The sequence below is a fragment of the Musca domestica genome, unplaced genomic scaffold (assembly GCF_030504385.1).
Source record: "Musca domestica strain aabys unplaced genomic scaffold, Musca_domestica.polishedcontigs.V.1.1 44, whole genome shotgun sequence".
NCBI lineage: Eukaryota > Metazoa > Arthropoda > Insecta > Diptera > Muscidae > Musca > Musca domestica.
Genome location: NW_026712334.1, coordinates 5,622,101 through 5,646,559, shown reverse-complemented (window position 1 = coordinate 5,646,559; position 24,459 = coordinate 5,622,101). Strand labels below are relative to the sequence as shown.

At 34.9% G+C, this 24,459-nt stretch overlaps 1 protein-coding gene across 2 annotated transcripts in view; it reads right to left on the bottom strand.

Annotated features, from left to right (window-relative positions):
- LOC101888306 (uncharacterized) overlaps window positions 1–24,459 on the bottom strand; it is a 48,494-nt gene that overhangs the window by 17,475 nt on the left and 6,560 nt on the right. For both annotated transcript variants that reach the window (XM_020036605.2, XM_011294075.3), the window contains exon 2: window positions 14,392–14,487. In XM_020036605.2, coding sequence (XP_019892164.2) covers window positions 14,392–14,442 — 51 coding nt within the window. In that variant the 5' untranslated portion in view covers window positions 14,443–14,487. The remainder of the gene's footprint in view (window positions 1–14,391; window positions 14,488–24,459) is intronic.

Sequence of the window (24,459 nt, the reverse complement as noted above, 5' to 3'; positions counted from 1 at the left end):
ATACAATATAATACAGAAGGAGAGACAGTCATACGGATTTCATACAAGGAGACATAGGGTCTCATACCGTTATTGTATGAAGCACATTGTTGGCCTATCAAACGATATGTTATATAGCATGTAAAAATGATAACAAAAAATATCATAAACTTTTTTACACGTTTTTTAATACACAAAAAACCCTTTGCCATGAAATAAATAATTCCAACAGACATTTTTCTCACCCGATTTCAGATGTTTGCTGTTGCCGCAAAAGACAATTTAATTTATGTGACAGAAAACAAACTTTAAAAAATTGTGTTCATGTCGTTGTTTTGCCTCTTTGCAAGTCAACTCTGTGGATCATCAACAAAACTGAACCATTTCCAACCATGACTTTGCTTGTCATAACCCAACCGTCAACATTTATTTTTAATCATCAACAACAACAGGCTGTAGCGCTACCAAAGTGGTCTGACTGGACCAATCTGTAATTTCTTTGCAGAATGGAGACAATTTATCTTTCTTTGCATTCTTTTTTTACAGGTTTCAGATGACAACTATCTTTCGACTCCTTTCTCGACTCGGAATATATAGATTATGAACCCATAATCCATCATAAATTAAAGAGTACCGCAAAAAGAGGCACTTCTCATAGTATTGTCTTGCCATTGTCTTGTCCATGACTGAGGTATTTAGCAGGCAAACAAAAAAACAACGAGTCAGAAAAAGACAGGAGACAGAAGACCACTTGACTTTGAGCTGTTTATGAACACAAAACGGCTCAAAGGAGCCTGACAATGATTGCAAAACTATGGCACAAAGAAAAAAACACACTTCTTTTCCAAAAGATTATGAACAAAAGTCCATAAGTCGGTGATGGATGTTAATGGCCACTCAGTCAATCAACAAAATGTTATGGTACCAACTTAAGATAAACCATACGATGACGACGACGAAGATGACGATTGCCAATCACGTTGATAAGTAGTAATTGAAATACACTTTTATGGCATGAAAATGTGAACGAATAACAATTGCTCGAATCACGAATAACTATTTATCATACGGACATTGTTTTTCGTCGGCGCAATATGAAATATGATAAGAGGTGCAATTTAAGATTGCCCCAAAGGATCATGAGAAGAGGATATTGAAAGTGATTTGTGAACAGGTACCGAAATGTATCTACTTTCGTTGATCTTTGAAATATATAAAGATGAAGGATGTTCCATTTATATGAGTAGGTTCAAAATTAGTATATATAAAAGAGTAGTTTAATAACTGGCTGACTGACTGAGAATTAGCGCCCCGACGAAACGGTTTAAGCTAGTATCTTGAATTTTGCAAGAGTGCCAATTTTGGAAAATAGTACGAAATAGCAAAAGGCTACACAACGTGCAAAAATGTACTAACAACTGAATACTTTGTATTGGACAAACGAAATGAGCCAGAATTCTGAAATTAGAGTCACTGATGGAGTGCAGGATAGATGTAGCGAAAGATTTTGGGAACGAAAAGATCTACAGTAGTATTTAACTTCTAAAATGGTACCATTTATATTATGTGAACGAATAGAAAATCTGCTATGAGAATCCAGTTTGGAAGTAAGTTTGTTTCATAAAGATGGTTTTAGATATGTGTACAAAGTAGGCAAACTGTACTAAATTGTCCTAAATTTGGAACACTTTGTTTAGGGGGAACGGATTAACCTGGAATTTTGAAATTTTGTATTGGGGTTCGTGTTGGTGTTAGGTTATAAGTGGAAGATGATAGAGAAGGAAAAAGTTACTACAAGTACACGAAAAGTACTAAATACTACTATATTTGATAAATGTTGAATTGGATGAACTTTTAGTGCTTGAAATCTGGAAGTTTGTATTAGGGTCGCTGTTGATGTGTTACCTGTACATATGGAGGCAGTTTCGGAAATGTGTACTATAATTGCACGACAAGTACAGAATGGTACTATACAGCTAATGGAAGAAGGAAAAGAACTGAAATCCTAAAATTAATGTTGGTATCTGTGTTTGAGATTTGGTGGCTTGGGAATGCGTATATGTACGAAAAGTACTTAATAGTATTAAATTTAGTATTGTGTGGAGGGATAGTGCTGGAATCATATTGAGTTAGCATCTAGAATTCCAATATGGAGGTGGTTTAGGAAAATCTATACTATAATTGTAAAAAAGTACTAAATAGTACTAAATTTAGTGTTGTGTGGAGGGATAGTTCTGGAATCATATTGAGTTGGCATTTGGAATTGTAATATGGCGGTTGCTTTGGAAAATGTACTATAATTGTACTATAATTGTACGAAAAGTACTAAATAGTACTAATTTTTGTATTGGTTGAAGGGATGGGCTGGCATTCTGAAACTTGTTGTGGATATCGCTCTTGGTGTATGTGGTTGAGGGAAGGAACTGGTTTTGGATGTGCGTACTATAATTGAACTAAATTGGAAATTGGGAAAATTAAAGAGCTGAAATCCTTTATATTTTTATATTTAAGTCACTGGTGGTAAATGATTTCAATCCGTGGGGATTATTTCGAAAATGCGTACGTTAACTGTACGAAAGAACTAAATGCTACTGAATTTGGTAGTGGGTAAACGGATAGATTTTTATAGTTGGTGCTTGTAGTTCAGAGAAGGAATTGGTTTCGAGGGTGTGTACGTTAAGCAAAATTCTACAAAATGTGCCGTTAGAGATGGAATTCTAAAATTTTGTACCAAGGTCACTGTTGATTTCAAGTGTTTTCATATGGAGACGTTAAAATAGTATTGGGCAGCAAATTTGAAATTCGTACTTGAAGTTTTTAAAAAGTACTAAAAGTTACTAAATATTGTGATAATTTAAAATGAAGGGTAACTGGTGAAGCGTAGCATAGGTGTCTCAAAGTGTACGAAAAATCCTAAAAGCTTCTTATTTGGTATCATAATTTTTAACGGATAGCGCTAAAACCTTGAAATTGAAAATGGTATGGAACTCAAAGTTGGGAAACGTACCTGATATAAGGAGGTAGTTTTGGTTAGTAAAAAATTATAATAAATTTGGTATCGAATCTGGAAATGAGCTGGAATTATAAATTTTGTGTATTAAGGTCACTAAGAGTGTGTACCTTCTGGAAAAGGTGGTGGTGTTGGAAAAATGTCATTTTAGTCCTATTTAGTACCTTTCGTACAATTATAGCATACATTTCCAAAACCACCTCCAAATCTCAAATCCAGATACCAACAGAGACCTCAATATCAAATTTGAGGATTTCAGCCCTAACCCTTCCCCCATTACTGAATTTAGTACCATTTAGTATTTTTTGTACAAATATAGGACGCATCAATCTCAAACACAGATGCCATCTGTAATCTAAATATCAAATTTCAGAATTGTATCTCTATTCCTTCACTCAATGTCAACTATAGTACGATTTTGTACTTTTCGTGCATTTATAGTACACATTCCCGTTACCACCCCACCCGGCGACCCCAATACCAAATTGTAGCAAATATAGTAAAATTTAGTACTTTTCGGGCACTTGTAGTGCACATTTCTAAACCCGCCTCCTAATCACATTCCAAATTTTAAGTTTTTAGCTCTATTTACATGATAGCAAGGGTTCATTTTAAAAGTTTAGTATTAATTAAGAATTTTTCGTAAACTTAAAGTTTGCATTTTCAAAAACCCTAGGTACATCTATCCTGCATTCCATCATTGACTCTCATTCGTAATTTATTCCATTTGTCTAGAATTTTGAAGTATTCTGAGACTTATGACAAATAATGTTACGATCCCCTTTAATTAAACATATTGTCAAAAAGTGCAAACAATATCACTTCCTTGACTCGCTTGAGGGGTAAATGTTTCAACTTCCTATCAGCAATATTGACGAGCACGATATTAACCTAAATTCTAAGAATTTTTAATTCGAATTTGTTGAATCCGCCTACTTTCGCAGTTAAATTGAATAAAATTTAATTTTGATCGCACTGTGTAATGAATCTACCAAAAGGTCCCGGTAGGAAGATATAACTTTATAGAGTTTTTTCTTTTTTTATGAACAAAAAAGAAGCTTAAAAAACGTCCATTATGTGCGGACGCAATTCATTCGAGAAGACAAAAGGATGCCAAATTTCTATTTAGCTTGTTACGCCAAGACAATGACATTGTTTTCTCGTACCAGAAGGTAAATGATAAAAACTTGAGAAAAACAAATTATTAGATGAAAGCAAAAGTTGTCGAACATAATGGCACCCAAAAAACAAACCAAGATGACCTCTACAATGTGACATCGTCAATGCCAAAGGAAGCTGAAGGAAATGGGAAAATTCCAGAAATTGCATTAAAAAAATTGGTCAAACAAAATCGAATAGCAAAGCAACAATTGTATTTGCCATGGTCTTTGGTAATAGCATCCACAACTTACTCATCATCATCATTTTCGTTTTCATCTGCAACATAAGGTGGTGGTAGCTGTTGGCAAGGAACCTCTTCATTGGAAATACCATGCAACTTTGATAAGACCAACGACCATCATCACCACCACCACTTGGATGGCCGGAGAAAGTAATGGCATCAATGCGAAAAAGAACGTGATCTTTAAGGCGAAGTTTTGTTGGCATCTTTGTTTGTGGTATTTTTTGTTTGGTGACTGCAGTAGCTATACCTAAGTCCTTGTTCAGTTAATTCGAGAAGGCTCTGAGACAAATTGTTTATTTTTTTTTTCTTTTATTTTCTACCAAATACTGCATTAATGAAGAGCCAGTGGTAAGAAGTTGTATTTCTACCCGGTACTTGTTTAAACATCCACTCAACTCTGTGGTACTTTACTTCACACGTACACACACACACCATACACCATGCACCACTCCAGACTCCAGCTAAAGCGCCATTAAGTCTTGTTCATTGACGTGTGTATTATAGCCTCAAGTTTTATTTCTTTGTTTATGATTTTATGAGTACTTCTTTTTCACGCTGAAATATACTCCAGCGACAGGGACTTCAACTCTAATGCCAAATGTAACTCCAGTACTCTTAAGGCAATACAGTGGTATGCAGGAAAAAAATCAAGAAACCTTAATACATTTTCGAATGTCAAAAAACCCGAAAATAGGTAATCTCTCTATTAAAGATGAATAGAATTATTCTATTCATAGAAATCCTGATTAAGATTCACTATTCATAAAAGTCTTCCATAGGAGGCTCAATTAAAGACGTTCTGTCCATAGAAAATATGATGATGGTGTTCCATCCATAGATACCCTTACAAGGATCATCCATCCATATACGGCCTGTTACAGTTCCACAGGAGACTTGAACAAGTCTTATACCCTGAAATGACATGAAAAGGTATCTTATCTATAGAAGAACTGATAAAGATCTTTTAGGAACACAAGTCCTGATTAAGATCTTCTAAGAATAGAATATAGAAAAGGTAGAGATCTTCTATCCACAGAATATCTGACAAAGATAATTTTTTTCAACAGGATCAGAAAACTTTTTAGTTCGTCCATCGGAGGAACAGCTTTCCGGTCTCCCAAGGTATAGAATATTTTAACCAGGTCTTTTAATACTTTTACTAAGTATTTTAAAATCTGAAGAACATCCCTCTTTAAAGGAGGGAAGTTACTCACGCTCTCATGATAGTGAAGACCCATACGATGTCTCATCTTCTGATCTCCTTTAAGAGATAAACGACCTTCCCATTTTCGGCCTTCCCTACGAATCAGTTTTCTATAAAAATTCTTCTATCTCATATAGAAGACCAGAAGGTCTTCCATCTCCCGTAGAAGACCCTCTCATATCAGACCAGATGGTCTTTTCTCTCTTTTTCTCTAATAGAAGACCGGAATGTCTTTCATATCTTATGGAAGACTTTCACATCTTATGAAAAGTCTTCCATAAGATATGAAAGACATTCCGGTCTTCTATTAGAAAAAAAGAGGGAAAAGGCCATCTGGTCGGATATGAGAGGGTCTTCTATGGGAGATGGTCTTCTATATGAGATAAAAGAACTTCTGATATTCTATAAACCTTCTGGTGTTCTACAGGATACAAAACACCTTCTGGCCATCTACGGGAGATAGAAGATCTTCTGGGCCTCTACATGTAGGTATCAGAAGAATTTTTGACCTTCTATAGACCTTCTGGTCTTCTATGGGAGATAGAAGGCCATCTGGTATCCTATAGAAAATAGAAGGCATTCTGCTCTTCTGTAGCAGATAGAAGACATTCTGCTCTTCTATAGGAGGTAGAAGACCTTCCGTTCTTCTCTAGGAGATAGAAGACTTTCTGTTCTTCTCTAATATATAGAAAACTTGTGGAAATCCACTAGAGACGAAGACTTTTTGGTCTTCTGTAGGAGAAGAAGATTTGCTGGTCTTCTATAAGAAATAAGACCTTCTTGTCTTATATGAGATATAACACACTTCGGTCTGATAACATAGATAGAATGTATTCTAGATAGAAGACCTTCTGCTCTTCTATAAAAAAGATGGAAAACCTTATGATATTTTATGAGAGCAGAAGACCTTCTGCTGGAATTCTATAGGAGACGAAGACCTTTTAGTCTTATTTGGGAGAAGAAGATTTTATGGTCTTCTATGAGCAAGAGGACCTTCTACTTTTATATCCCATAGAAAACCTTCTCGTCTTATATGAGATAGAAAACATTTAGGCCTTATAAAATAGAGAGAATGTATTCTTGATAGAAGACCTTTTGCTCTTCTATAACAGAGATGGAAGACCTTATGATCTCTTATGAGACATTCTGCTCTTCGATGGGAGATAAAAGCCCTTCTGGACTTCCCTGAGAGATAGAAACCCTTCTGGATAGAAGACCTTTAGGTCTTCCATAAAATATAAACAACTTATTTTTTCCTTTGAAGACTTTTCATTTCCATTGTTATCCTCTCTGAATACTTTAAGTCGCTTCTGCTGGACCTACCAACCTACAATGATAATTTCCTCAATCCCATCAAATCACATTATATCAATCCAGTGTATTTTCATATCGCCAAACATAAGTTGAAAATCTTACACAAACTGGTTTTGGTGGGATTTTGGCCAAACAGAACACAATCAAGAGGTCAAAAGTTATGGTGTACCAAGGAAAAGAAATGAAAAGTTATGTTTATCAAAGACGTTGCCATCGGCACCAGCACTAGTACCAGCACCAGCTTTACCAGATGCAACAGCGTGGTCTGAGTCATCTCTACTGCGAGCCGACAACGTCAACATCATTATCCTCCTAACGAAATGGAAAACATCAAGGAAGAGTTAGTTAGTCATGGTGGATGTTTTCTTCTCAGTTTTTTTCCTCTTCTTTGCTGATGCTGTTGATAGCGATGTCGTTGCCTGGCTGGCTGGCAGGCTGGCAGGCAGACTTGCTGTTAGGTGGCTGGCTGCTGGTGAAGAGTCTCATAAAAAGTGAAATTTCGTTTCCTTAATGAGTTGCAGAATGCTAAATGTGTAACCAAGGGTTACCACTCAGTCATTATGCTGTATGACGGCAACATTTTTGCTGATGTTGTTGCCCAAAAAAAAAAGGAACACGACACCACTACCAACAACAACAAGCCCATGCACAGAAGTTGCCAACATGATATTCATGAAAAAAACGAAAATATTGGTTAAAGAGCGGCGCATGGCGGCCCAACAACACAATGACTGGAAAATTGTGTCATTATTGTTGAAAAGTTAATGAACTTTTTCTAACAAAAAATTTTCCATTACAAATGCCATCCATACATTCGGTTATTTGTCCATCTAGTCAACCAAGCACTTATGTTGGAATTTTCAGCTTCTTCTAATATAAAATGCAAATGAAAGCCATTTCAGCGTCAAGGAGTTGAGGTTATTATGATGAGTAAAACATTTTGTTTGATAAATGGATTTTCTGGCTAGCTGGCTGGATGCTGCTGTCTGACTGACCGAATGAATGTATTTGGCCATGAAGATGATGATGACTTCATGGATACCCTTTGAGGTTTGTTGGTATGAGAAAAAGTGTGGAAAATTTAGTTTGTATTCATTGCGTGATGTTATAAATTATGCGGCAAAATTATTTGAAAATTTAATTAGTATTAAGTAGGAAGTATACGATGTAAAAATACTAGTAAAAATACTATGGACAATTTCTGGGTGACATATTTTTTTGATGGTAATATTAAATATTTGGTTATTAAACATAAATGATTTCACGAAAGAGTTGTTCTCAGAGAGGTTTCCCAATACAGTCATATGGACTGTTTCTAAAATATTTCAGTTGCCTTTGACTCCATAGGTCAAATAATCTTTAAAACGTTCCAGGATTACGTTATCCAAATATTAGCAGTTAGCAATATTTGTATTTAGATTCCTCGGAATCCATGAATTTTAGCTTGATAGTGTCTTCGGCAATATTGCTGGCAGAAATCCAGGAAATATTTTTGTTAAATAAGCTTACCCTCAGTCGAGTAATTATAGAAGTCCTTAAGGTCATTTTCTTCAAACCTCCATTAATACGTAAATATTCTACAAAATTGTTTGTCATACAATTGTATTTTAAGTCTAAGAATACTCTAAAACTCCAAAACTTTTCTAAAGGCAGGAAATCGGAAAACAAGGATTAAAAATACATTTCATCTGATTTTATACAAATAGTCTTATTAAACATTATTTTTGGGAGATTTCTTAAAAAGCAGACACTACAAGTCACCAAAGACATATACTCTATATTTTCATTTTATATAAACAAATTATGTAAACCAATGTTGTATCCAATTTTTTACTTTTGTGTCAGTATTGATAAAAAATGTTATTCTTTATTAATATAAAATTGAATTTTAGACGAACAGCGCTCTATAGAAATTTTAACTGTATGTCTCAGAATAAACAATATACCTAAGAATATTATTTTTTTGAAGCGGCAATCGAAATCAAAACTCGAATATTTTCAAAAAATGTGAAAATGGGCGGAATTCCCCACCCTACTTTGGTTAACTTCCGATGTGAACCTTCAACACATCGATACACGCGTTTTATAAAAAATCTTTTCGTTTGTTAAGTATACTAAATAGTTCCCGCTATTTCGTCAGCGAAAAGTCTACCTTAAAATTTTAGATTGGTTCCAACAGTTCGACAACATTGTTTGGCCTTTTTAGTACTGAAAATTTATTCAATTTGTTTAAATTTCCAAACAAAACGTAAAAAATTGTACTAACTTTTCAGCTGCACCAGTTCGATAAAACTTTATTTATATTAAAGACTTTCATTCCACATCATTCCCTCAAATCTAATACCAACACTGACCTCCATATCAAATTTCAGAATTCCAGCTCTATCCTAAGATCCATGCCCAAAGTTTTTACCATACTTTAACATACAGTTATACTACGCATGTTCAAAACAACCTCCTTCTCTCCACCCTAGACACCAACAGTGACCTTGATACCAAATGTCAGAATTCCATCTCTAATACAACGCCACATTTTGTGGCATTTTTATAGTACGAATTTCCACAACAATCTCTTTCTCTAAACAATATCAAATTACAGTATTTCTGAGTATTTCAGCTAAATTTAATTTTGTACTTTTCGATGAATTATAATTTTCCCCATTACCAATTTAAGTACCATTTAGTACAATTATAGTACGCATTTCCAAAACCAGCTCCTTCTCTCAACCACAGGTACCAAGAGTGACATATTCCTTTACCCAATACAAAACTTAGCAATATGAAGTACTTTTCGTACAATTATATTACATATTTCAAAAACCACATCCATATTTTAATCACTGACACCGACTGTTAAATCTACAGGGTGAGTTGAAAAAACTGCGACCATCTTCAGACTGCTGTCATTTCCAAGCCATTTGTCCGACAGCTGTTAAAATTATTCCAGTGATAGCTCATTTTATTGTTTACAAGCGTACAAAAGCATTTTGGTGAGAATTTTCCAAAAAAAAAGTTATTCGTGAGGGAATTCAAGTGTGATTCTGTGATTTCCTTACATTTGGCTGGAAAAACACAAATGGCTATCGTTAGAGCACACTAGCATTTAAATGTGAATAAATATTTTGTGTATCGTACCATCGCTCGTTACCGTAATACTGGTAGCGTAGCCCGACGTCAAGGAAGTGGACGGAAGAAAACAGCAACATCAGCAGAAATGGTTCGAAAAGTAAAGAAGCGACTTGATCGAAATCCCGCGTCGCAGTGGCCGAAAAATGGCTTGTGAGCTGAACATATCGCAATATTCCATTCGGCAAATATTGAAAAATGAGCTCGGGGTAGAGCCATTCGAATTCCAAAAAGTGCAAGGACTTACATCGCAACAGAAAGAAAATAGATTCAAAAGAGCTAAAGAGTTGCTTCGCTTTTCCAAATATGATGAACTGCCAAATTTGGTTTTCTATCTAAACTTATTCTAAAATTTGATGCTATTTCCGACATTTTTTGCTTTCATTCAATAAAATTTAAAAAAAAGTAAAAATTATGGCGTTTGACTTTGTTGCAGTTTCTTTTTATCCCACCCTGTTTATCAAATTTCAGGATTTCCGCTCTATTCCTTCACCCAATACCAAATTTAGAACTATTAAGTACTTTTCGTATAATTATATTTGCTGCATTTCCAAAACGTCTTCCATAAATCAGTTCCAGATATCAACACAGACGTCAATATCAAATTTGGGGAATCCAGACCTATTCATTCAACCAATACCAAATTTAGTATCATTTCGTACTTTTCCTGCAAATAATGGAGGCATTTCCAAACCACCACCATGTCTCAAACACGTTTTCGTAAAATTACACTACACTTTTCCAAAACCACCTTCATACCGAATATAAGATTTTAAGCACTATCTATTCACCCAATACCAAAATAGTACTATTGAGTACTTTTGGTGCACTCGTAGTACCCATTCACAAATCTACAACAAAAAGGGACCTCAATACAAAATTTAAAAATTCCAGCTTTATCCGTTCACAGTTCAACGAAACCTTATCACACGTCTACGCAGTAAGACTGGCCCTTGTGCAAAATGTCAATTTCCCTTTATATATAGAATCAATTATATAGAAATAAAACATTGTAATGTAAAACAAGCAAGCAAAGGCTACAGTCGAGCGGGGCCGACCGTTGAATACCCTACAACACTATAATAAACGATACAGTTGATATAGGCGAGAAACTCGAAAGAATTCCACAAGATATTGTGACAAATAATAAAAGAAAACCATCAGGTTTTTTTCTCTAATTTTCGAAAAATAGCAACTTAAACTAATTTGCTAATTTCCAATTTATTGGTAGATATTGCACTTAAATGGTCTTCCTAGATCTGGAACCAATATTTCCCAAAGACCTATAATCTCTCAGAAGTGTTAAAAGATTAACATTTATTATTGGTTTTTGACTGTAACGCATCTATATGAGATACAGATATTTGACTATATTCTTCAACGAAATCAGCGTTAACGAAATAGTCAGAAGTGCGTCTTTCCTGTATTTGTGAATTCTACAAAGAGTCACTGGAATGGACATTTTCGTATTTTGTCTACAAAAGTTGGCAAACTATTTCGCACATTGAATATTTTTGGATGGCCATCCAAAACTGCTTGGCTTTTGCAATGTCCGGTAACCCCCATTCAAATGTGCGTGAGGATCGGGCGACAATTACGACGTGCTGACAATTTTGCAGTTTTTTGGTCCATTTCAACTCTCCTATTCTGACCCTCATCTTATCCCCATGCGAAATTTCGTAAAGATCGTGCCATAAATGCGATCTGTATATGATATCCTGAAATCCTAACTACTTAGTTTTGTTAGCTGTAGAAATATTACCAAATGTTTAATTCAAAATGAAAATATGCCAAAAATATGACAAAATTGAAAAAATATGAGAACATTTTACAAAATCAATATTTTCATCTTTAGAGAGATATTTTCATACGATTTTTTAGACGTTTTTTCTTTCCTGCCAAGAGACCATTCTGAATTAATGAGAACTGTCGAAATCAGTTCAGCCGTTCTCGACATATAAGAGATTTTTCAAGCATATCTTCTTTGATAAACATATATATCGCACATATTTTGCTATATATCCGTTTTGTTGGATGTTACCATCAATGTAAAGATCAGAGGTAACCTTGTCACGGCTTTGTGATTTCGCCGGGATTTAAAATATTCGCGGTTTAATGAAAATTTTTGAATTTTTTCAACACAAAAGATATGGTCTATTTTACCCGCTAAATATTGTCCGATGACCAAATTGGTAGGCTTCTTCACCGCCCTCAACTCTAGCTACATGCGAAATTCCGCGTCGATTGGTCTATAATTGCGACCTGTATAGCTACTGCAAAATACGACATTTTTTCAGTATTTGGTTCATTTCAACCCCTAAACATTTGGCGATCATCTCCAAAAGAAATAGGCTTCTATTCTCGCCCTAACCCCACCTTCGTACAAAATTTCGTTAGGATCGGGACATAATTGCGACCTGTAGCGTGATTACAAATTAACATGGACAGACGGACGGACGGACATACATAGCTAGATCGACTCAACTCGGCGAGCTAGGAAGATCCATATATACTTTCCTATATGGGAAACCAATATTTCGAGGTGTTACATAAATTATGGCCCAATCAAACTTATAATACCCCCAACACATAGTGTTGTTGGGTATAAACATGTAAAATAAAACAAAACACAAACAAATTCTATCACACATTCCAAACTTCTTTGCAACTTTACATACAAATTTATATAGGATCTATATCCAAATCTGAAACGATATCAATACAATTTTACAAATTTATTTTCTGATCAAATCCCGTCACTCATTCCAAATTTCATTGGAATCGAACATATATAATGTTTGGTGCATCAAAGTAACGAAATCGGTCGATAATACATATATGACCTATATCTACTTCTGATAATTTGGCGAGATTATTTTTTGCCAAATTCCGTTACACATTCTAAATTTGGAGACTGTATCTAAACCGATCAATGGATATGTGCATTGAAAAACTGAATTTTCTGGAGGTACCTCAGATTCAGATGCTGTATCTCCAGTTCCAAGTGTAAATTTAAAAATTTATAAAGCCTATGTTACTATTTTCAGGCAATGTTTTATTGCAGGGAAATCAGTTTAGCAGTTTTTGAGTCTATACATTACAAACAATCAAACGTACATTTTCCTCTTTTATAGATATACATAGATAATCAAAATATTACTTCTTATTTTGAAATTGAGGATTCAAAATCTTAAAGATAGAAAAACCAGTAAAGAAAGTCTTAAAGTCGGGCGGGGCCGACTTTATGATACCCTACACCACTTTGCTAATTTAGTAGAGCTCCACATAACAATTAAAAGTTTTTATGGGAGAATTCAATCATACACGCTATGATTATAATTATAATTTAAAGTTCAAAGGACTAAACATGCCGAAGCATTTGTATCTTTTAAATTCGGACTTGTATTGACCATTTGGTGCACAATTAATTTGAAATCGGATAAATATATATATGGGACCTATATCCAAATCTGAACCGATCTCGATAAAATTTGGCAAAGATATTTCTGAGCTGTATTTGATATATTTCCCTGAATATCGTTGTTACGGAGTGCATATTACGGTTGTGGGTAACAAATATAACAAATCGGATGAATAATATATATGGAGGCTATAGCTATATCTGAACCGATTTCGATCAAATTTGGCATACATATTTTTAGGCCTAATTTGGTTGTATGTGCAAAATTCCATACAATTCGGGCTGATATTACACGTTTGGTGCACAATAAAAGGCAAATTGGACGAAGATATATATGGGAGCTATATCTAAATTTTGGCCGATTGTCTCCAATTTCAATAGGGTTCGTCCTTGGGCCAAACAAATGATCTGTGCAAAATTTCATCTGGATCGGGCAATAAATGCGACCTGTACTTTGTTTACAAAAATACATGGACAGACGGACAGACGGACGGACGGACATGCATAAATCGACTCAGAATGTGATTCTATGCAGATCATCAAAAGGAACTATGGGTCTATCTCGTTTCCTTTTGCCTGTTACAAACAAATGCACAAAGACATAATACCCTGACCACCTTGTGGTGTAGGGTATAAATAGAGTATTTGATCCAGTGTTCCAATAATGCAGACACATATCCTATTAAAATATATGTTGTAGTAATATTTCTTATTGGATATATATTTGAGCTGCCATTATTTTGCATTCCAGTGGGTTGGCCGTTATTCTCTCTTTTGCTCACCGGATGTATTTGTTAGCACATAATTCCATTTTAAATAAATGAGTATAACATTTTCAGATTAAATGGCTTCATTTCAATGTAATTTCAATTATCAATTTAATATGTACACATTTTTTTATTCATTTATTTATATTTGTTTCCAAAACTCACCTGCATTAGAAAACATAACGCAATTGTTAATGACACTTTTTTCAATCTCATCTTCAATGGTTTTGGGAAAAGTCGGTCAGTATGTGTGAAAGAAATCTGAAAAAAAAAACATAGAAAAATAAATACATTTTCGAATTATTTTCCAAGTGAAAGTTATTTATTCATTCATTATGTTTGGCAATCTTGAGATTAGCATAAAACATAAATTGACACAGAAATTCTACACATGTTCGGTTGTTGTGGTTGTTGATCTTGTTGTTGTATAATTGAAATTGTGTACATTTCTTTTGTTTTTTTTTTATTTATCCACAACAAGATAAAACTTTATTTGATTTCAATTTAATTTCGACATGATTTTGCTATTAATTGCCACAAATAAGTGTCAAGTGAAATTATTGGCAACAAACAACGGCAGCAAACAATGTCATCATTTAGATGCTATTGTTGTTGTTGCATTGTTATCAGGGATGGAAAACACAGTGATTTGGACTTCGTTTAGAATTTAACCTGAACAAATTAATCTGATATCGGATAATGATATGTATGAAGCTAAATCTAAATTTGATCCGATCTCGAAGAAAGAGGTATTTCTGGGCTGTATCTTATATCTGGTGCCAAATATTATTCTTATGGAGTGCATATTACGCATGTGAGGGACTTAAACACCAAATCGGATAAAATATATATTTCGGAGCTATATCAGAACCGATAAAATTTTATTTATCGCATTTATTTCTGAGCTGTATCTAATATCTGATACCAAAGATCATTGTTGTAGAGTGCATATTACGCATATAAGGGGCTTAAAAGCACAAATCGGATGAAACATTTCACAAAAATTTAAAGCACCTACTTTTAGCCTGAATTCCGTCGGAAGTGCTAAAATGCAGTCAAGTTGGGCTGATATTAGCCATTTTGTGCACAAAAACCTGAAATCGGAGCTGTGGAGTGCATATTACTCATGTGAGGGAATATATCACCAAATCGGATGAAACATATATATACAGGAGCTTTAGCTATATCTGAACCGATTTTCACCAAATTTGAAGTACTTGTTTCTAGGACGAATTCAATTGATTTGGGCTGACATTAGCTATTTGGTGCACAATTAACCTGATATCGGGTAAAGATATGTATGGAAACTAAATCCAAATCTCATCCGATCTCGATAAGATTTGACAGAGGTATTTCTGGGCTGTATCTGATATCTGGTACCAAATATCATTCTTGTGAAGTGCATATTTCGAATGAGAGGGACTTAAATACCAAACCTGAAATAGGATTAAGATATATGTAGGAGCTACATCCAAATCTTAACCGATCTTGACAAAATGCTAAGCACTTATTTCTGAGCTGTATCTGATATCTAGTACCAAAGATCATTGTTGTGGAGTGCATATTACGCATGTGAGGTACTTTAATTACGCATGTGAGGAATCGATTTTTACCAAAATGTGAAGTACTTCGTTCCGAATTGAATTCCGTCGGAAGTGCCAAAATTCAGTTCATTTGGACTGAAATTGGCCCGAAATCGGTTGAACATATATATGGAGCAATATCTAAATTTGAACCGATTCTCGCCAATTTTAATGGGGTTCATCCTTGGGCCAAAAAAAAAAAATATTGTTTGGAAAATTTAATCTCAATAATAATTGTGACCTGCATTTTTTTCACAAAAAATACATGGACAGACGGACTGGCATGCATAACTCGGCTCAGAAAGTGGTTCTATGAAGATCCTCAAAAGTAACTATGGGTCTGTCTCGCTTCTTTCACCATGATACAAACAAATGCTTAAAGACATAATACCCTTACCCCTGGTGTAGGGCATAAAAACCCAAAGTTCGTCTTTGTATAGAAAATGTTTGGTCTTATTATAGCAGAAGGCGTTTTAAAGGCAAATTAAAGGCATCCTTTTATAGGTTTCTACAGACCAACGCCTTTCTGTAGGTCTACTATAAATTGAATACCTTTTATACGTCTTCTATGGATGGAAGACATTATGTAAAAATAAAAGGTCCTACCGGTCTTCTAAGAATGGAAAACCTACCTTGATCTGCTTCGAAAGTAAACCTACTGCATTCTCTTTCCTAGGTAAAAAAGTTTAAAATATAACATCCCATCTCTGGTATTTGTACGCAAATGTTTCGGCCGAATGATTATAATTGTGTGTTAATTTGCTTATCCACTTGTCTTGACGCCCATCTCTTCATGCATCCATTGTATTTGGTCGAATACAATTAGAGAGAGATTTTCTATTATAAAACTCTCTAATGGACATCTACATACATACAGCCATTCAGACATTGTCATATGTTGTTGCCTTGCCTATAAGTTGTTGTACTGGAGCTTGTTGGTAGCTCCAGGCAACCCTCCTACAAGTGTTTGGATGTTATAAAATTGAAAGAGTACATAAATAGGGTATATTCTGCAAATACATCTGGAGGGCATTGTGTGTCAATCATTTATTGTGTGTGGCTGTCTGTCTGTCTTTGTGGCCGTTAGTGACCACAAAGAAACTTCGGAAACATTATTACATTTTTATTATGGAAATTACCACCGGCTGATTTCACTTTCTACAGATTATGTATCGATGTGGTCATTGTTATTGGGAATCATCTGCCGAAATTGGTTCAAATTACGGTTTAGAAATTTAATCAGCACATTCATAATGATATCTGATGTTGAGGGGCCAAATTAAAAATATTAAGTAGAATGATTGTATGTATGAGACCTGTAGTGTCAACGACCCAAGCAAATTGGTAACATTCGAAACACTGAAGTAGAGAATTACGATTTCTGCAGGAAAGATGAAAAAATAAAAGTCATATTGATTAGCTGAAAGTATAGCATATTTTGTAAGCGTGGGGTATAAATTGTTAAGGTAAAATACCCATATGCCATAGATAACTAATAAATGTAGTTTTGTATTTTTATATTCTACAATACTATGTGTTGAAAATATTAAAAGTTTGATTGGGCCAAAAGTTATGTAACACCTCGTAATATTGGTCCCCGACATAGGAAACTATATATTGGTCCTCCTATTTCGCCGAGCTGTGTCGATCTAGCTATTTATGTCCGTTCGTCTGTCCATCGGTCCATGTTAATTTGTTATCACGCTACAAGTCACAATTATGGCCCTATCCTCACGAAACTGAAAATTGAGGTGGGGTCAGAATAAAACCCTAACCTAAATAGAATAGAAAGATGATCGCAAAATATGTAAGGGTTGTAATGGACCAAAAACAGAAAAATTTCCTGATTTTGCTGTTGCTCTACTGGACACAATTATAAACTAATCGACGCGGAATTTTACATGGAGTTCGAGTTTAGGGATGGGTAGAAGCCTACCAATTTGGACGGATAAAATAAACAATAACTTCTATGTCAAATGCCCCTGGTCAAAAAGCTTAGGGTACCATCTGGACAGTGCTTTATGACATTTCAAAAACGAAATCTTTCGAAATAGATTTGGACATAAGGTGGCTTCCAACATATTGTAGGGTATCACAAAGTCGGCCCCGCACTTATTTCATATTTATATTTATACAATTTTCTTTTTGTTTCCAAACAAAGGAAAAATATCACTGGGCCATGTTGGATAACAAGTTGTGGCCTGCTTCGGAAACTCAAGCATCGTTGTAACCATAATAAATCGATAATAAAAGCGGAGCTGACAATACTTCATATATTTATTTGAACAGACCTAGCCTCATTCGATGTTTTTGTTTAATTTCAATAGTTACAGTTACTGCGATTTATTTTCTTTTATTTGTTACCTAATATTCCACCCACTTTACGATATGCCACTACAATAGGACCCCATTTACAATGAAAATAAATGCCATGTATTTACTTTGTTTTGGGTCACGTGCAAAATATTGTATAAGACAAACAAATAGTAGTAGTCTTAAATATATGTGATATAATAAAATGACACACAATGTTTTTTCTTCCTTTTTTATATAAAATCAATTATATTTTATCAACGGAAGCAATGATGACCTAAAACGCGGCTAGAGAGAAAAAAAAACAATTTTGCTAACAAAGGTTGTTAAGATTGGTGGAAAGGAAAGTTATCCGCTGAAGAGTAAACAAAAAACATTTTAAAGTTTATTTTAAATCTGGTAAGGAAAAAACCAACATCGCGGGGGTCGAACTATTTGATACCCCATGTATACATAACAAGTAAAGAAAGTCTTAAAGTCGGGAGGGGCCGACTTTATGATCCCCTAAACCACTTTGCTAATTTAGTAGAGCAAAATATGCCGAAGCATTTGTATCTTATAAATTCGGATTTGGTGTATTTGGTGCACAATTAATTTGAAATCGGATAAAAATATATATGAGAGCTATATCCAAATCGGAACCGATCTCGATAAAATTGGCAAATATATTTCTGAGCTGTATTTGATATATTTCCCTGAATATCGTTGTTACGGAGTGCATATTACGGCTGTGGGTAACAAATATAATAAATCAGATGAACAGTATATATGGGAGCTGTAGCTATATCTGAACCTATCTTCACCAAATTTGACATACTAGCTTCTAGACTCAATTCGGTCGTAAGTGCCAAATTCCATACCATTTGGACAAATATTAGACGTTTGGTGCACAATCAAAAGTAAATCGGACGAAGTTATATATGGGAGCTATATCCAAATCTAAACCGATCTCGATAAATTTACCAAGGTATTTCTGAGCTGTATTTGATATATTTCCCCAAATATTGTTGTTACAGAGTGCATATTACGGCGGCGGAGGACAAAAATAACAAATCGGAAGAACAATATATATGGGAGCTATAGCTATATCTGAACCGATTTCGATCAAATTTGGCATACTTATTTTCAGGTGCAATCTGATCGTACGTGCACAATTCCATACTATTCGGACTGATATTACACGTTTGGTGCACAATAAAAGGCAAATGGGACAAAGATATATATGGGAGCTATATCTAAATTTTGACCGATTATCTCCAATTTCAATAGGGTTCGCCCTTGGGCCAAACAAATGATTTGTGCAAAATTTCATCTGGATAGAGCAATAAATGCGAACTGTACTTTGTTTACAAAAATACATGGACAGACGGATGGACGGACGGACAGACGGACATGCATAAATCGACTCAGAATGTGATTCTATGCAGATCATCAAAAGGAACTATGGGTCTATCTCGTTTCCTTTTGCCTATTACAAACAAATGCACAAAGATATAATACCCTGACAACCTTGTGGTGTAGGGTATAAAAATCTAAATGGTTTTTGATTCAATGTTACAGAATCATTTATAATCTTTGTAATCCTAGATGTATTATATATTCCGAAATTTATGGTGACATTTTTTGTAGAATATTTCTTTTTGGTAGTTTCTATCTGCAACAAATATTTTCGCTTTTTTAACAACACTGATGTTAATATTTTTTTGAATATATATTGGAAATGGAGATTTCTTTTCCATTTAGTGACTTATACAGGGTGAGTTGAATAAACTGCAACCAACTTCAGACTACTGTCATTTCTAAGCCATTCGTCCGACAGCTGTTAAAATTATTCCTGTGACAGCTCATTATATTGTTTACAGGTGTACAAAACCATTTTGGTGAGAAAAAAGTTATTTGTGATTGAATTCAAGCGTGATATTGTGATTTCTTTACATTTGGCTGGAAAACCAAAACTGGCTATCGTTAGAGCACTCCCGCATTTAAATGCGAATAAATCTTTTGTGTCTCGTACCATCGCTCGTTACCGTAACACTGGTAGCGTAGCCGGACGTCAAGAAACTGGATGGAAGAAAACAGCAGCATCAGCAAAATGGTTCGAAAAGTAAAAAAGCGACTTGATCGAAACCCGCGTCACAGTGGCCGGAAAATGGCTCGAGAGATGAACATATCGTAATATTCCATTCGGCAAATATTGAAAAATGAGCTCGGCGTAAAGCCATTGAAATTCCAAAAACTGCAAGAATTTACACCGCAACAGAAAGAAAATAGACTCAAAAGAGCTAAATTTGGTTTTCTCCGATGAGAAAACATTCGTTGTCCAGCAGTTTGTTAACAAACAAAGTGATCGCGTTTACTTCCCAAAGAGGTCAGCTGAAAATGTGCACTTTCGGTGATGGTATGGGCCACCATCAGAATAAATGCCGAATATTATCGCGAAAATATTCTTAAGGGTGCTGTGGGCATGCAAACATTTTGGCCGCAGACCTTGGACATTCCAACAGGACTCAGCACCATCGCACTCAGGATGCGCCACCCATGAATGCTTACAAAATGAGGTTCCTCGCTTCATTTCCAGCGCACAATGGCCACCAAAATCTCCGGATACCAATCCGATGGACTATTGTGTCTGGAGTATTTTATAAAGCAACGTTGGCACTAAAAAATACGAAAGTGTCGATCACCTCAAGCAAACGCTTCGCCGGGAATGAACTAAAATACCGCAGAGCAACATTCGGACAGCGAGTGACCGTTTCATTGGCCCTTTTTAAGGCCATCATTGGTGCCAAAGGTGATTAATTCGAACAAATCTGAACTTATTCTAAATTTGTATGCTATTTGCGACAGTTTCTGAAATTAAAAATATTTCTAAAATTGAAATATGTTTGACTTTGTTGAAGTTTTTTTATCTCACACTGTAGTTAATTTTATGAAAAGATGGCAAGTGCTACTTCGTCAGCAAAAGTCCACTTTAAAATTTGAAATTTATTCCAACAGTTCGTGTTAGGCCTCAAAATACATAATTTGTTCATTACCTCTTGAACAGAATTTCGAAACAGAACTTCATACATCGTACTTACTTTTCGGCTGCACCAGTTCATATTCAATTTTTTCCTTTATCGAAAAGCATAATTGAGAAATGATTTACTTTTGCACGAAACAGTCTTCAAAATCTTTCGTTTTGGAGTTCACCGAAAAGCATATTGTTTAAACCCCTGCACAATGAACCCACATTCAAAAGTATTCCAGCATCTTTGCACAAAACAATTGGACACCACAATATCTAAAACCTAGAAATCAATAGTATCCTCCTAGGACCTTATCCCATTAATTTAAATATAAATTAATTTCCATAATTTTCACATAGTTGTACTGTAGTTGTACTATGGATGTCCAAAGCTACTCCTTCCCCTCCATTCTAGACGCCTACAGTGACGTAGATACCACATTTCAGAATTGCACCTCTTTCCTAACACCCAACGCCACATTTTGTGGCATTTTACACTTTTTGTGCGTTCGAATTACGAATTTCAATAATCACCTCTTAACAACAGACACCAAGAGTACCATCCGCATTAAATTTGGTTGTTTCAGCTGTACGCCTACACCCCATACTATATTTAGTAGCATTTAGTTATTTTCGTACAGTTAAAGTACCCATTTACAAAACAATCTACATATCTCAAACTCTGATAACAACAGTGACCTTAATATTTCGGCTCTTACCATTACCAAATTTAGTACAATTATGGAATGGTATCTCTATCCCCTCACTCAATATCGCTTTTCACTTTTCGTACAAATATAGTACAAAATTCCAAAATTACCTTCATATCATAACCGCAGACACCCACAGTGACATCTATATCAAATTTGAGGATTTCAGCTCTATTTCTTCGTTCAATACTATTTAGTACTTTTCGTACAATTTTAGTACACATTTAAAAAATCACCTCCATATCTGAATTCCAGATACCAATAGTGACTCCAATATCAAATTTGATGATTCCAGCCCTATCCCCTCACCCAATACCAATCTAAGTGCCATTTAGTATATTTCATAGAAATATAGGACGCATTTCCAATGCAGTAAGCTCTTGCACTTTTTGGAATTTCAATGGCTCTACCCCGAGCTCATTTTTTAATATTTGCCGAATTAAATATTACGATATGTTCAGCTCACGAGTCATTTTTCGGCCACTGCGACGCGGGTTTCGATCAAGTCGCTTCTTTACTTTGCGAGCCATTTCTGCTGATGTTGCTGTTTTCTTCCGTCCACTTCCTTGACGTCGGGCTACGCTGCTAGTATCAGGTAACGAGCGATGGTACGAGACACAAAAGATTTATTCGCATTTAAATTCTGGAGTGCTCTAACGATAGCCACTTGTGGTTTTCCAGCCAAATATAAAGAAATCACGCGGAATTCCATCACGAATAACTTTTTTTCTGGAAAATTCTTACCAAAATGCTTTTGCCAAAATTTCGTAATATGACAAAAAAATTGTCTATGCTGGCCCAGGTCTTCGTAAAGGCCTATATAACGGAACCTCCCCATATCCGGATTTCAGCGGCATTTTTCACCGGAACTGTTTCAAATTTCGTATTTTAAGTTTCTAATGCGTACAACAGTCTATATTAGAAAATTGTCTATGCTGGTCCAGATCTTCGTATAGCCCCCAAGTAATGGTACCTTACCAAATGCGGTATTTTGTTGATTTCAGCCACATTATTCACCGGAATTGTTTCAAATTTCGTATTTGAAGTTTTTAATAGGTACTTCAATCTTTTACAGGAAATTTTCTATGAAGGTTCAGGTCTCCAAATTTTGAAAATTTCCACATTTTTTCCAAATGGTGGAGGGTATTCATAGTTTGCCCCGGCCAAACTTACTCCTTTTTACTTGTTTTTTTTTTAATGTATTTTTCGCACAACGCTGCAAAATCTGCGATATCCATATCTTAGGCAAATTCAAGGGTATCGTGTGATTTTAAGCTACACTTATTAGGAATGTCAATGGTCGTTTAACATCGTAGCACAAAGTTTTTTTTATATAGGTCCATACCATGTGGACCTAATATTGCAGCATTAATATATAACCATAACTATATTAGCATTGTGCAATCAAAACATGTATGATAAAAATTTGATCGACTGCATTTGGATATCTTGATATGTTTTCATCTTCGCACGGATATTAAATCGGCCAGCATATTTAATTTATTTTTGTTTAAATTTAAGTTTCAGCCTATTGCGAGAAAAAGATTTCGACATTTCACCATTACACCATAACTCCATACATACCTCCAATAAAGTGAATACTCAAGTTGGGCCAAAAATATGTGAAATTACCCCTTGCATTTTCCTTTCATTAAAACATAGGCTCATTCATCAAAATAGCAATGTAAAAAATATCTTGTTAGCTTCCTATTAATAAGAAACTCAAATAGATTTCAAATTAATTCGTCACAGATAAGACAAAAGTGAAAACACTTTTACGGCAAATTTTCAACACCATACATAAATACCAGAAATTTATGAGTTTACATTTCATTAATTCAAATTTACTCATCACCTCAAAGTGGGAAAGAAATAAAAATTCCCACAGCTATCAAATTCACTTTTTGAAGAAAAAAAAACAACAACAACAACGCCCAAGCACTTGTCAGTTAACACAATACCAATTTCATTCATTTCTTCAACCAAACACTATTCAACGCACCACCAGCATCCACATCAATGTCTTCATGTGATCATGCCACTTTAACACGACCGCACCCAAGAGACCAATGTCCGAATGTGGCAAGTAAAAATGTGGGTTTTCTTTTCTGTTTTATTTTTGTGTGGTTCTCGGCAACTCATTGATCCAACTTATATAAATAAAAACTTAACTCAAAAGCTAAGAAAAACAAAACAAGGTGATACAACAAATCAATGTGGTACTCACAAAAATGTGAGCAACAACAATAATAATTTCACACACAAAAGCAATTGAGATTTTTTTTTTTTGGTACACCGACAACACAGGTTATATCACGTAAAATATTCGACGATAAAACTGAAATTCATAACGAGAGTAAGAGTAAAGATCACAAAATAAATAATCAAGCAAAAGGTGTTGACCATAATGATTAATAAACACGACTTACAAAGTCACGTTATCTTCTCTCGAATGGTTTATTTACCGACCCCTCCCTCTTCCTCTTCTTTCACATAATCTTCCCCCTAACTTAAATTTCTTTTTAGTTTTCTGAAGAACACGAATCAGCCATATAATAAAGTACTTAACAAATCATTAAACATTTTGAATGAATGGACGTACGAACGAACGAAAGGTCTG